The sequence below is a fragment of the Planococcus citri genome, chromosome 1 (genome assembly GCF_950023065.1).
Source record: "Planococcus citri chromosome 1, ihPlaCitr1.1, whole genome shotgun sequence".
NCBI lineage: Eukaryota > Metazoa > Arthropoda > Insecta > Hemiptera > Pseudococcidae > Planococcus > Planococcus citri.
Window position 1 is genome coordinate 83,442,653 of NC_088677.1, and position 15,062 is coordinate 83,457,714.

The 15,062-nt window shown below is 35.4% G+C and overlaps 1 protein-coding gene across 1 annotated transcript; it reads left to right on the forward strand.

The window, feature by feature from the left end:
* The first annotated feature begins 1,180 nt into the window (after window positions 1–1,180).
* Window positions 1,181–14,129, forward strand: LOC135838336 (protein yellow-like). The gene is made up of 3 exons (XM_065353918.1): window positions 1,181–1,624; window positions 7,373–7,520; window positions 12,282–14,129. Exons 2-3 carry the CDS (start codon window positions 7,418–7,420, stop codon window positions 13,946–13,948), a joined length of 1,770 nt encoding a protein of 589 aa, XP_065209990.1. The 5' UTR covers window positions 1,181–1,624; window positions 7,373–7,417; the 3' UTR covers window positions 13,949–14,129.
* Window positions 14,130–15,062: the final 933 nt, after the last annotated feature.

Here is a 15,062-nt window from a genome sequence, read left to right on the forward strand (position 1 = left end):
CTGCCCAAAAGTACGTAAAAATCCGTCTTGTTTTTGCTGAAATTGCCAGTTTTTGTGTTTTTCATTTCCTCTATCAACCTTTTGTAATTTTTTGTTTGATTTCTTTCATTTCTTCTGGTTCTGTTTGAAGATGGAAAGATTTTGACTTCAAAAAATTCTAGTTTGAATTGATTTAAATCCCAAGGTTTCCACAAAAATCAACTTACGTTGAAATGGTGCTCAATACTTCAAATAGGTACAGGTACACACTTCCCAAAATGTGATTTTCCAGGTGGTCTTGTTTTTTGAGATTCTTTTGGCAGAAATTAAACAGCTCAGCTTTATTGAATAAAGACTTCTTTTTATGGAATCTCACTCACGAGTATTGAGCAACCCTGTACCTTGTAAGTACATATGTTCCAATTCCATGAGCAATAAGATTCATTACATTTTTTTCTCAATACAGCATCGATATTCTCTCCATTCTGCACATACTCGTACTTCAGACAGAAATCATAAACAAGATGACCTGGAGCAATTTCTGGGAAAAAATCTTACTCAATAATAGGAAAAAATAGCAAAGTTACTTAGAAAGTGACCACTCCAGATACCATACCTACCTATTATTACATCAATCCATACAAATATTCACTCTAAATTGCAATTTCCAATTCGTATAGGAAGACGTCATTCTACATACAAATACTCGGATAATGAACCTATCAAATAGATCAATGCACTTCGTAGCAATTTCCAAGTGCAACGAGATAACCAGACGACGCGACGCGATTGTACATAACGTCGCGACACCCTCGACATTCGACAATCCACAGTTCTCGATCCACAATAGAAAATCAGACACATAAGACGGGAAACGGATACACCACACACAACACAGGTGCATTTATGATTACAAATCGAGGTGTGAGTGAGTTGAGTATCCATCATGACGACGACTACAACAACAACAACAACGATGTCGCATTATGTGTATCCACATTTCACTCTGTAAGTAAATCATTTTTTTATTTTATTTTCATACGTATCCATAATATTAGATATTTCATAGATTCATAGATATATTGGGAGAGCGACGCCTGGCGGCCTTTCTAACGCGAATAACATAGCCATAGTGCCATAGTCATAGCCCTTCAATGGATTTATGGTGTATGTATACGTAAGTAAGAGAGAAGTCACACTAAAATAACTATGTAATTGTGATTTGTAGCGTGGTTTCGCAGTCATAGACATAGCCACACAGCCACAGTTGCGACCGTATCGTACGCAATTGTACTCGCAGTACGTATAATAATTCATCAAGTACATAGTAGCCTAGCTCGCCTCGTGCACGTTTCTATCCTATTAAATCGCGTTTAACGCGCGCAAATTAATATTTAAATTAATTTTCGTCATTTTTTTTTTCTTTTTTTTTTTTTTTCGTTGATAATTGTTACGAGTTAACGCAATCCCGGTATAAGAGTGGTGATTTTACGAGGTGATGGTGTTGTGTCGTTGAAGTACGGTCGAGGAAACTGGTGCGTCATCTTACGAGTATAGGTGATTCGAATATGAGTGCGAATAGTGCGATTGAAATTCGGCGAAGTTCGGATTGGTAAAATGTTTCGTGGCTGGAGAATTTCATTAGGTAAGTACGTCGAATTTTGAATACCTTCAATAGTGATTAACTATCATGTACTTTGACAAGATCTATTTGAAATTTGGGGTAAACTATAGGATTCATATTTTCCACACTTGAAATGACGCTAAAGTTGATTTGAACAGTTTTTAGACCACTTTTTAGAAAATCTGAAATTTCCCAAATATACTCGAAGGCTCCAGAACAGCCTAAAACCACCTCCAATCGATTCAGCATATTAAAAATGGGGTACTAAGTGAATTTCATTTCAACAACTCAATTGGGTAAAATGTTGTGGAAATTTCAATTTTCAAAAATCTGCTAGGATGCTCCAGAACTACCATTCAAAATGGTTCGAAACCGTTTCCAATCGATTTGGAGGGTCGAAAATAGGGTACACACCAAATTTCAGCTTTTTTGATCCATTTGGTAAAATTTTGATTTTTTTTTTCATTTTTGACCCAAGTTTGATTTTTTGAAAATTCATTGAAAATCAAAATCGTTTGTGAACTCAAAAATTTGATCCACTGTTTTCAAATTCGTATTGGGAAAATCAGATCACCTCAATTGAAACCTGATGGACGATTATTTCAGCTGATTTTCAAATTTCGTGATTTTAGAATCACCTATATTTTCTTTTTGATTTGCCATTGAAAATAAAAGGTCGCAGGTGTAGAAGTGGCTTACGTAACTTTTCTCATAAGGATTATGAAATTACATACTTACTTATTCTTATACACAAGTTCATATTCTATGATTTTTGGAAGGAAATTTGTACTCACCTGAAACAAAAAGAAAAATTAAGGTGGATTAGTTAGTTATAAAATTATTGATCAATCAACAGGTATATGAAACAATAATGGTCGAAGGCCAAAGGTAAAAATTCTGACGATCTCGACGTTTAATAAAGAGCCAGAAATGAATATTCACAAATAAAGTATCATACAAATTGTAAAATTGATTGTGAAAATTACTCAAAAACATCAAAAATTGATGGACCATCAGAAAATGACAAAAATTTGAGAAAATGTCTCATTTGGGTGAAATTTTGCACAGACGCTTAGATTATTGAATAATACCAAGAATTAATAGAAAATTCTCAAAATTGCAGAAAGTGTCATAAAATTTGTCAAACTGAACCCCCCCCCTCTCCATAATTGAAAATTACCAGAAGTTGATCATGGTATCTGATGACGGATTTTTTTTTAATCACTATTATTTTCACTGCCCTACTCGACCCCCCTCCCTCCTCACACACATACACAAAACTAATGAAGTCAAATTTTTTACAGGGAAATTTTCCAAAAAAAAAAAACTCGAAATGGGAAGAAAATTTGTACTCATAGATATTATAAAGTATTCTTTAATTTCAATCAAAATTATTTTTAAAAAAATACAAATAAACGCATTAGTGAATTTTTTTATTTTTTCGTTACCTTTTTGACTAAATTCACTACTTTTTCACTACGTTCACTACCCATTTTTAAAATCACTACTTTCGCTACCTGTTAGATACCCCTGGAAAGACTTCATGAGATACTATCTGAATAAATCGACATAGGTAATTCAGAACCTTTCGAATTTTTCCCAAAGTCACACTTTTCAACTGCTGGGTCCAAATACGAATCTACCTTTGAATGAATCTCTGTGAACTTTCTAGCCCAAAATGATACCCTTACATAGAGTGATCGATTCAGCATGGTTTTAAAAGTGGGGAGGGGGCACAAACAAACTCAGTAGAATGAACGTTCACTGGTTTAGTTAAGAAAAATATGTTCGCGTAGAAACTGATCCATGAATGATTTTTGAATCAAATGTTAATACCTAAACCTAAGTATCTAATCTTTTCTTAGCTTTTGAATCAAACATAAAACAAGCGACGACTTGCGTAGGGTAGGCTAGTGAACTCCTGCACCAAAATTACGCAAAACTTGATCAGTTGTCAAAGATCCATCGAGGACCATAATAAATTACTCAATCGAAAAAATTTAATTCATAATAAAATCGCAATGAAAAACTCACAGAGACCATTTACTTAATTATAGCGAAGAAAACCCAAACGAAGTGCACACGTGTGTAAGACCTTTTCACGGTTTTTGCAATAATTTAATTTCATTACACATCTCCTTAAGCAAACGTACCTATTAGGCATGCTAAACTGTGAAAAATGCATTTTCACGTAATTCAAATGAAGCGTAGCGACGAAGGCAGAGTCTTTGAAAAGTAAAATTTTCAAGGATATAAAATTGTTTTCTCCAAGGTTCTTTATGGATGATAAAAATGTCTATCGAGTAATAAAATTGTGTGATTTTCAATCAAATTTTTTCTCAGTATTAGGTAAATGTCTTTAGATTTAAGATGGTAAGATTTTTATTATTATTATTTATTACTCGTAAGTAATGTTTCTTGTTCGAAATTTCCACTTGAACTTATTCGGAGTAAAATATTGAATAACTCAGACCTCTCTTCTACTAATCTCCCCTCCCTCTCCCCCCCCCCAACAAAAACCCTCAGAAGATCAAAAACATGAATTTTTTTGTAATTTGATGGGTCCTAGCAAAAAAATTATAGCCAAAATGATTTCAACAAGACGACGTAGGAAAAATTGCAAATGTCCATGTTCATGTTTGACCCCCTCGCCCCTCCCACTTGCAAGCATTCTATAAGTTGGGTGGAGATTTTTTGACAAAAATGAACTTTGAGCTCTTGTAATAGCTTAAGAGCGTTGATATGCAAGAATTAAAGACATCCAAAGATTATATTTTTCATCCTAAAATAATTAAAACACGTGAAAACTTTCAAAATTTTCTAAACTCTGTGCTTCTGTTGGGGCAAGGTAGGTGATTATGATTAAACGTGCACTTGAAAATTTGATTTTTTTTTTTTCTATAAATTATCGAGATCATTTGACCAACATTTAATTGAAAAATGACTCACCCTATTCGTGACACCGTCAACCTTGAGTGAGAAGACATTGTCTCGAAATGATGTTCAAATTTTTAGGAAGGGTGAAGGGTGTGAAAATTTTGCAAGAAATCAAATTGGGGGTTTCGTGTTTTTTGACATTGAAAAACTTTGTGCCATGCTCCTCACCCCTGCAAATTTACGAATTCCATGGAAATTTCAACCTATACTTATCCCCTAATTTTGAATTAAGTCGTGTTCCCTTCTTCCCATTTTCTCAAAAAACTTGGAAAACAAAAAAGTTTAAATTTTTACGTTCTCACATTCCAATTCTTGAATAAGGTTCATTTTCATCAGGAAAGTAGGTAATAGGTATTCGACAGTTTCAACTCCCCCCCCCCCATGATTGAAAAGTGGAATTGGATCCTCCACTTGAAACATCTCAAAATAAAAATAATCATTGAATTTGACCCATCTTCATGAGTTCCTTGATAATGAAATTTTAACGGTTAAAACTTGAGGCTCATCATTTCATTTAATCCTTTTGATTTTTCTCAACTTTGGGGGTCTCTGCAAAAAGACTGAGATTATTTGGGAAACTAAGAGATTTTTCTTTGAAAAAGATGTAATCTAAAAGGATTCCAGGGTATCTAACGGATTTTTTTTTTTTGAAAAAATCACTACTTTTTCACTACTTTTTTCACTACCTTTTTTCAAGCAACATTTCAGAATGCCATCCACTCGACCACCCCTCTCCCCCAACACAAAAAGTTATCAAGTCTAATTTTTCACATAAAAATTTAAAAAAAAATTGAAACTGGAAGAAAATTTATTGAAAAAAAAAAACAATCTACAAATAAACGAGCTTATTACATTCGTTATAAGACAAGGTGTCAAACAAAATTTCAAAATAAAAAATCAGGACTTTTGCAGGACATTTTTTAAACACTAGAGATTTTATAAAAAGAGGAGCTGGGGGAAGGCAAAATTTTACATTAGAATTTTTCGCTTTTAGTTTTCCAATGTCTTCAACATCCCAGGATTTTTTTCAAGCAAGCGGATGTCGAAAATACGTATAATTTTATCATTTCAATTTTTGATTTTTTTTTTCACGTTAAAGATTCGTGCTCATGTAATGAAATTGAGCGAATAAAAAGCTTTTTTTTAACAAACCAAATTTTTGATTTCGAAAGGGAGGTACATGTATGTAAAAAACGATGACTTTTTTTGTGCGGTGATTTGGTTAATTATAAGAAGTTTATTACTTTGCTTCAAAATTTTGAAGTTCAAATGATTTCTTTTGTTGAAAAATTCAAAATGGAAAAAGAAGCAAATGAGCCCGAGCGAAGCAAAGGCAGAAGCTTTCAAAAATTCATGTTTTGAGAAGTGAAAAAAAAATGTCATGCAAGGAGGAGTTTATTTTTCTGAGCCAAACTTTGAACATTTCTTGAATTTGAACAATAGTTAATCACGGGGTAAAAGAGTAAGCAGCCCGAGCGAAGCGAAGGCAAAAGCTCTCAAAAATGTGTAATTCAAGCTCTAAAAAAGTTGACAAATGAGTTCTTTTCTACGGAATAAAGATCGAGAAAAAGGAACGAATTTGAATTTCTTTCATTTTTTCACTACCTTTTTAACAAAATTCACTACTTTTTCACTACTTTTTCACTACTTTCACTACCCATTTTAAAAATCACTACTTTTTTACTACATACTTTCACTACTTGCACTACTGTTTGGGGATTTGGGGAAGTTTTTTCTTAAAAAAGGGGTTAATTATTTGAAAGAATTTCGAGTCTGACGCAGAATTGAGAACTTTTGCAAAAATATTGATCACTTTTGATTTATTTCATTTGGGGTGGTGGGGCGTGGTTCACAACTTAAAGAGGGGAAGGCGGCTCCATACTAGCAGACCAACATGGCTCGAAGGACTGCAGGGAGCGTTTTTTTTTTTTTTTTTAAAGAGTTTTTCGATATAATTTTCAACAGGATAGGTGCAAGGCTCATATTAAATTTTTTCCAAAAAGAGCTACTTTAGTATCTATTTAAAAAAGTCTCAAGAAGTAACAACCAAAGTAACCAAAAAAACGTATACTTCATTGAGACTCGTAAAAAATATGTATATATTTTAATGCAGAAAAAAAATCATACAAAAAAATAAAAAACTTTTTGATTAAATTTGATACAGAAAAAAACTTTGAAACAAAACGTTCCAATTAAAATCTTACGACGAAACTCAAGTGAAATTTTGGCAATTTCACAAAAAAACAGGACTTTTTGACAAATATAAGCGAAAAAGTGATACATTTTTACAATTTTTGTCAAAAAACTGAGGCTATTTTGCAACAATTTGGCAAAAAGCGTAATTTCTTGGAAATTTTGGGAGGAAAAGTCAAACTTGGGACCCCAGAAATCCAAAACAGAAAATGAAATTTCAGTCGAATCCCCTCCCCGCTCCCTCTTCCTCTCAAAAACCTCTAGTTTCGTCCTTAGAAATGGGTCAAATTATACTTGCCTCGGGCCCATATTGGCTCTCGACGGAATTTCTGCCAAATTGTATGTAATACGTGTCTCAAGTGGTGCAGGGGGGGGGGTAATAAAAATGTCAGCCAACGATAGTTCTTTTATCTCAAATGAAATTATATAAAATCTCTAAAATCTCTTCTGAACGCATGTTTTTTAAATTCCACTCGAGAGATTCACCTAATGAGTCTAGATGACGAAATTCGTGTCAAAATTTCACACCCCCGGGCAGGTCATCTGCTGTACAAGCCCCATAAATCATGAAAAAACATTTAAAAATCATCTTCAGCTCATCCGACGACGATTACACTATCTCGACATGTTTTTACACAGATACGCGTAACAATTCAACGCAACCAGTACGAATGGAATTAGAGGATGAAGTCTTTGATGGGACATTCTTTAGCATGGCCAGCGGATTACAATTGGTATCCAGTTACGGAAATCTCGAACTTTCCACGACAGCACGTCACCAATGTCAGTAAGTGATGCTGTTTGTTGTTACTGTTACCTACATCTAGATAAACTACGATTATAATCTTATTGCAACAGGTGGCTTGTCCCTCTTCTGTAGCACATTCGGTGGTCGCGCGCACAGATTTTCACTTTTTTAATGAGCGCATCGCTCGGGCTCTCGAGAGTCGTATGCGTATTGTACTAACTCTAAGATACAGTTGCTATCTATTAGTAAATTACCTACTTATATATATTTTTTTTTTGAGCAATCCAATTATAATACTTATAATGTGTATTATTGAGTAATACCTCGTCGTCGGTGAGTACTTAGTAATGCGTAATTATACGCGAGGCGATTAATCGTCGTCGTTGATTAAAACCGGCGAGGAAATTATATTTAATGGTATGTTGATAAGAGAGTTTTGGTGTATTGCGTGGTGGTGCGGTTTGTGGTACATTGAATGAGCATTTCCCTATCTAGTGGAGTAGTAAATGAAAAAAAATTGCATTCGATGAAACTGAAAGAAGCGTGAATGAATTTTTAGGTTTAAATAAGAGCTCAAAACGTCGAGAAAAACCAAAATTTTTGACCCCCCCCCACCCTTTTATCCAAAGTCGGGCCTACCACAATACCCATCATTTTTTACAAAAATTTGGCTAAAAATAGGAAATTATTTTCTCACCCGAGATAACAGCTTTAATGGATGAGAGGTGGAAAATTTCAACATTGCGAAATAAGGAAGATACAAGGCTTTCAAAAGCGACTATTAAAATTTCAGGCCCATGCTCAGGGTATCCATAAATTAAAAAACCGGTTTGGCCAAAAAAATTCAAACCTGTTTTTACTGGCGCGATGTATTCTACACACTAAGGCGACCAAAACGTGATATAAATTTTATGAAACCGGTTCATCAATTTGCAACCAGTAATCAAAAAATACCCAAAAATTGTAGATAGAGAAAAAAGCTTAAACAAAAGTTATGAGGTGTAAACAATTACACAATTCTGCCTAATCACATTTTGAAACCGGTTCATTGGTTCGCATTTGGCAACCAGTTTTTGACAATCACCAAAAAGTTGGAGATAGAGAAAAAAGCTTGAAACAAAAATTGTACAACGTGAAAAATTGAACCATTTTTGATGATTGGATTTTGAAACCGGTTCATCAATTTGCAACCAGTTGTCAAAAAACAACCAAAAATTGTAGAAAGAGAAAACCGATTGAAACAACAATTTAGAGCGTGAAAAATTGAACAATTTTTTGCTGATCGGATTTTGGAACCGGTTCATTAATTTGCAACCAGTACCCAAAAATTACCTAAAAATTGGAGATTGAGAAAAAAGCTTGAAACAAAAGTTGTAGAGCGTGAAAAATTGAACCATTTTTGTGGATCGGACTTTGCAACCAGTTGTTAAAAAACACCCAAAAATTGTAGGAAGAGAAAACTGATCGAAACAAAAGTTTTAGAGCGTGAAAAGTTGAACAATTTTTGCTAATCGGATTTCGAAACCGGTTCATTAATTTGCAGCCAGTCATTGAAAATTACTTAAAAATTGATATAGAGAAAAAAGATTGAAACAAAAGTTGTAGAGCGTGAAAAATTGAACCATTTTTGCTGATTGGATTTTGAAACCGGTTCATTAATTTGCAACCAATCATCGAAAATACCCAAAAATTGTAGATAGAGAAAAGAGGTTGAAACAAAAGTTGTAGAATATGAAAAATTACACAATTTTATCAAATCTCATTTTGAAACTGGTTCATCCGCTCGCATTTAGCAACCGGTTTTTGACAATCACTCAAAATTTGAAGATAAAGAAAAAAGGCCTGAAACAAAAAGTTGCCGATCGTAAAAAATTGAAGTGTTATTGCCAATCAGATTTTGAAACCGGTTCATTAATTTGCAACCAGTTATCAAAAAATACCTTAAGTTGGGAATATAGAGAAAAAAGCTTGAAACAAAAACTTGTAGAGCGTGAAAAATTGAACTATTTTCGCTAATCGGATTTTGAAACCGGTTTATTAGTGCAACCAGTTATTGAAAATTACCTGAGGTTGGAGATAGAGAAAAAAACTTGAAACAAAATAAGAGTTGTAGAGGGTGAATAATTGAACTATTTTCACTGATCAGATTTTGTAACCGGTTCATTAATTTTCAACCAATTATCAGAAATGACTTAAAAATTGAAGATAGAGACAAAAGCTTGAAACAAAAGTTGTAGGGCATTAAAAATTACAGAATTCTGTTCCATCACAATTTTGAAACCGGTTCATCGCTTCGCATTTAGCAATCGGTTTTTGACAATCACCCAAAAATTGAAGATACCCAGAGAGTGAAAAATTGAACTATTTTCGCCAGTTGGATTTTGAAACCGGTTCATTAATTTGCAACCACTTATCAAAAATTACTCGAAAATTGAAGTTAGAGAAAAATAGCTTGCAACAAAAGTTGTAGAGCGTGAAAAATTGAATTACATAATATCTTTGCTTAATCGGATTTTGAAACCAGCTAGTTCATTGATTTGCAACCGGGTATTAAAAATTACCTAAAAACTGAAGATGGAGAAAAAAAACTTGAAACAAAAGTTGTAGAGCCTGAAAAACTGAACCACTTTTGTTGATCGGATTTTAAAACTGGTTCATTAATTTGCAACCAGTTGTCGAAAAATACCCAAAAATTGTAGAAAGAGAAAACAGATTGAAACAAAAGTTTGAGTGCGTGACAAATGGAATACTTCTTGCTGGTCGGATTTTGAAACCGGTTCATGGTAATTTGCAACCAGTTACTGAAAATTACCTGAAAATTGAGATGGAGAAGAAAGCTTGAAATAAAAGTTAAAGAGCGTGAAAAATTGAACCATTTTTGTATGTCGGATTTTGAAACCGGTTCATTAATTTGCAACCAGTTACTGAAATTACACAAAAATTCAGATAGAGAAGAAAGCACGAAACAAAAGTTGTAGGGCGTGAAAAATTGAACAATTTTTGTTGATAGGATTTTCAAACCAGTTCATTAATTTGCAACCAGTAACTGAAATTACCCAAAAATTCAGATAGAGAAGAAAGCATGAAACAAAAGTTGTAGGGCGTGAAAAATTGAACAATTTTTGTTGATCGGATTTTCAAACCAGTTCATTAATTTGCAACCAGTTGTCAAAAAATACCCAAAAATTGTAGAAAGAGAAAACCTATTGAAACAAAAGTTTTAGAGAGTGAAAAATTGAACCATTTCTGTTGATCGGATTTTGAAACCGGTTCATTAATTTGCAACCAGTTATTGAAAATTACCCAAAAATTGAGATAGAGAAGAAAACTAAAAAACAAAAGTTTCAGAGCGTGAAAACTTAAACCAGTTTTGCGAATCGGATTTTGAAACTGGTTCATTAATTTGCAACCAGTTATTGAAAATTACCCGAAAATTGAGATAGAGAAAAAAGCTTGAAACAAAAGTTGTAGAGCGTGAAAAATTGAACCATTTTTGTTGATCGGGTTTTAAAACCGGTTCATTAATTTGCAACCTAGGTATTGTCAAAAAATACCCAAAAATTGTAGAAAGAGAAAACAGATTGAAACAAAAGTTTGAGAGCGTGATTTGAACAATTTTTGCTAATCAGATTTTGTTGTTGTTGTTGCTTATTGGATTTATCGGTTCAGCGCCTGTGGCACTATTCACGATTACAGTACAATTGCATATCTACATATAGAAGGTATTAATTAAAAATATCTTGAGGGGGTTCCTTCTGTAACCTAAGATGTTGATTAATTTGTCCAAATTTCAATGTGAAACCGGTTCATTAATTTGCACCTAGTTATTGAAAATCATCTAGAAATTGAGATAGAGAAAAAAGCTTGAAACAAAAGCTGTAGAGTGTAGAGAGTGAAAAATTGAACTATTTTCGCTAATCGGATTTTGAAACCGGTTTATTAGTGCACAAACTTGAAACAAAATAAAAGTTGTAGAGGGTGAATAATTGAACTATTTTCACTGATCAGATGTTGAAACCGGTTCATTAATTTCCAACCAGTTATCGGAAATAACTTAAAAATTGGAGATAGAAACAAAAGCTTGAAACAAAAGTTGTAGGGCATGAAAAATTACAGAATTCTGTCAAATCATATTTTAAAACCAGGTCATCGATTCGCATTTAGCAACCAGTTTTTGACAATCTCTTGAACATTGAAGATAGAGAAAACAGCTTGAAACCAAAGTTGTATATCTACAGCGTGGAAAACCGAACCATTTTCACCAATTGAATTTTGAAACCGGTTCATTAATTTGCAACCAGTTATCAAAAATTACCTAAAAATTGGAGATGGACAAAAAGCTTTGAATAACAATTGTAGAGCGTGAAAAATTAAACAATTTTCGCTAATTGAACTTTGAAACCGGTTCATCAATTTGCAACCAGTTATTTAAAATTACCTAAAAATTGGAGATAGAGAAAAAAGCTTGAAAAAAAAGTTGTCTAGAGTGAAAAATTGAACCATTTTCGTTGATGGAATTTTGAAACTGGTTCAACCTGGTTGCAAATTAATCTATCACAACTGGTTTCAAAATCCGATTTGCAAAAATATAGTTCAATTTTTCACACTCTACACTCGAGTATCTCCCAGTTTTGAAAATTTCATTTAGACCTTAAAATTTGTCATAGGTACCTACCAAAATGCAAGCTTCTTTCATCAAATGCAGTTTCCTCCTGAAATCCACCTCTTTTGCCACTCAAAAAAATCAGCACCTAATCAATGCACTCGATATTAAAATCATTCCACGTATTTGTCCGACAGGTGTATTCTATCCGTGGTTCCTATCGATGTGGTCAATGGCGACAGCATCCACCAGCACGACACCTCCGCCATCATCGCTGACCATCCACTCTGCTGAAAATACTGACACGACGCCTCGAAGATTCCAAACAATGGCAAAACCAGGCCCTACAAACAGATGGATCGCCGACTCGGAAGACTCTCCAACACGTCAACGTACCAGACCGCTCGCATCCTCTTTTCCTTCAACTTTCGAAGAAGTAGTATCTTGGAAACAGATCGATATCGAGTACCCTACGAAGAAAGCTCGAGACGCAGCCATCAAGTCGGGCCGGTTCGTAGCCGAGAACAATTTACCTTTAGGGTTGCACGTGTTCAGGTCGAAGATTTTCGTCACCTTGCCCAAATGGAAGGAAGGTGTACCGGTAACGTTGGGTTTCGTGGGTCGAGGTCAAGGTCGTTCGCCGGCCATAAAACCGTATCCGGATTGGTCTTGGCATGGGCAATCTTGCGACGGTCTAACTTCGGTGTTTCGAATAGACGTGGATGTCTGCAATCGGCTGTGGGTGCTGGATTCGGGCGTAGTTGACGCCGAGAACACCGTTCGACAAATGTGTCCGCCGCAAATCTTCATCTTTGATCTAGAGACCGATAAGCTGCTGCATAGGTACACGTTGCCTCGAGATCAGTCGCCGGATTCGTCCTTACTTTCGAATATAGTGGTGGAAGTGTTACCAAATACCCATAACAATAATGATGGCGACGGTGGACGGCATTACCGCGACACCGACACCGACACCGATAGCCATAGCCATGGTCATAGCCATAGCCATACGCGTAGCCATACTCGTAGTTATAGTACAAATAGTGATAGCGATAGTACTAGTAATTTTAATCACCTTCCTCCTCGCCCCGCCAAGTCGCAGCACCAGCGTTACAATGCGAATCGCGTTAACGGATACGACTGCGTCGACGCTTACGCGTATTTAGGCGACGTTTTTCGATACGGATTAATCGTCTACAGTTATAAAACCAATCGATCGTGGAGAGTTACCCATTCTTATTTCTATCCAGATCCGCTGGCCTCCGATTACGTACTAGACGGTATCGAATTTCAATGGGTAGACGGTCTCTTTGGTATGGCTTTATCGCCTCTCGACTCCAGAGCCCAAAGACTCTTGTACTTCCATCCCTTATCCAGCTACCGAGAGTTCGCCGTCCCTACCCACGTGCTACGCAACGAAACCTTAGGTTTCGCCATGACTAAATTTTTCCGCATCGTAGGCAAACCACGAGGAGAATCTGTATCGCACAGCACCGGAAGCGGTATGTCCAACAACGGTATCCTGTTCTACAATTTGCTAACCAAAGCAGCGGTCGCTTGCTGGAATTCGGATCTGCCTTATGATCCGTCTACGCAACACGTACTGTATCAAGATAACGTCACTATGTCTTTTCCTAATGATTTGAGAGTCGATTTGGAGCCGGAGCAGTCGGTTTGGGTGCTGAGTAACAGGCTGCATAGGTTTTTGTACGATAGACTAGATCCGAACGATGTTAATTTCAGAATATTATCGGCTCCGGTGAATGGAGTGGTCCGTGGGACTGTTTGTGATCAAGGTGCGGTGTATCCTGGTGATGAGTATAAGAGCCAAGAGTCGAGTTCGAGGTATCGAGATCCGTGGTAAATGTATGAATAGGTATTCCGATGGTGTTGGCGTCTAAACTTATTCCAGAATTTCCTATATATATACTATGGATTATCATCTCAGCGATAAATTAGTCAAATTTCAACTGTTATTATTCGTTTGTAATGTGAATGAAAAAAAAGAGTCCGTTAAAAATACATTATCATGTCCATTTTTTTAACCAGTGTTTTTTTTTTTTTTTTTTTTGAAGTACTCGTAGCACTAGAAAAAGGAAGGAAGGAAATCAAAGGCGTGCTAAACGAGGAGTGTGGGGGTCTCACCCCTTCCTCCAGACAGAAAAAGTTGGGCAAACAGGGAAGATTAAAGAATCACCAAACCATGGGTTTTTTTACTTCTTGAATAACAAATTTTCAATATTTTCCATTTCCTTTCTCCAACCAAAGTTGAAGACTAGACAAATTGACTTCTCGCATCAAAAATAATGCTGTTTTACTTGAACCCCCCCCCCCTCCCCAGTCTCTCCAATACATTCCAGTCAAAACTGCCAGAAAGTCCTTAAAAGAATTATTGTTTTATTGCATCAAAAAAGATCTTGAGGATTTTTATGTGTTTTAAGACGATTCATAAGATTTTTGCTAAGTAGGAATTCAAAGTCATCAAGCGATTCCAGCATGAAAAGGTATTTTTCAGTAAGTCTTTCAGAGAATGCGTCAATTGATTCTATTTGCAGTTCATTATGTAACTGATTGTTTCGGAGGAACCATGGTGCGTTTATAATGATTCTCAGAACTTTGTTTTGTATAATTTGTAGCTCATGTTTGTTAGTTTTTGAAGCTGTTATCCATATTGGCGCTGCACATATGAATGAGCTATGGACGAAATTTTTGTAAAGAAGTAGACTACAAGATGTAGACAATGTGGAACGACGATTCAGTACCCGATTGGCACAGAGTCAGATCCACACTCAGAACCACAGTCAGATATTATTGCCGTTTTGGCAGTCAGAAAATTGATATGTGGTCATATCCCTATTCAGAATGCACTGTCTAAAAAATGCCGTTTTGCCAACCAGGTAAGGGGTAAAGTTTACGTAGTTTGAGGTAGGCATCACGTGATTTGAGAATGATATGGTATTTGAGAGATAGTTTCTGGT

Bases quoted from the DNA above. Each gene is read 5' to 3' on its own strand.
- LOC135838336 (XM_065353918.1), top strand. From the start codon at position 7,418: ATGAAGTCTTTGATGGGACATTCTTTAGCATGGCCAGCGGATTACAAT. The intron at 7,521-12,281 runs GTAAGTGATGCT...TTTGTCCGACAG, and splicing joins ACAGCACGTCACCAATGTCA to GTGTATTCTATCCGTGGTTC.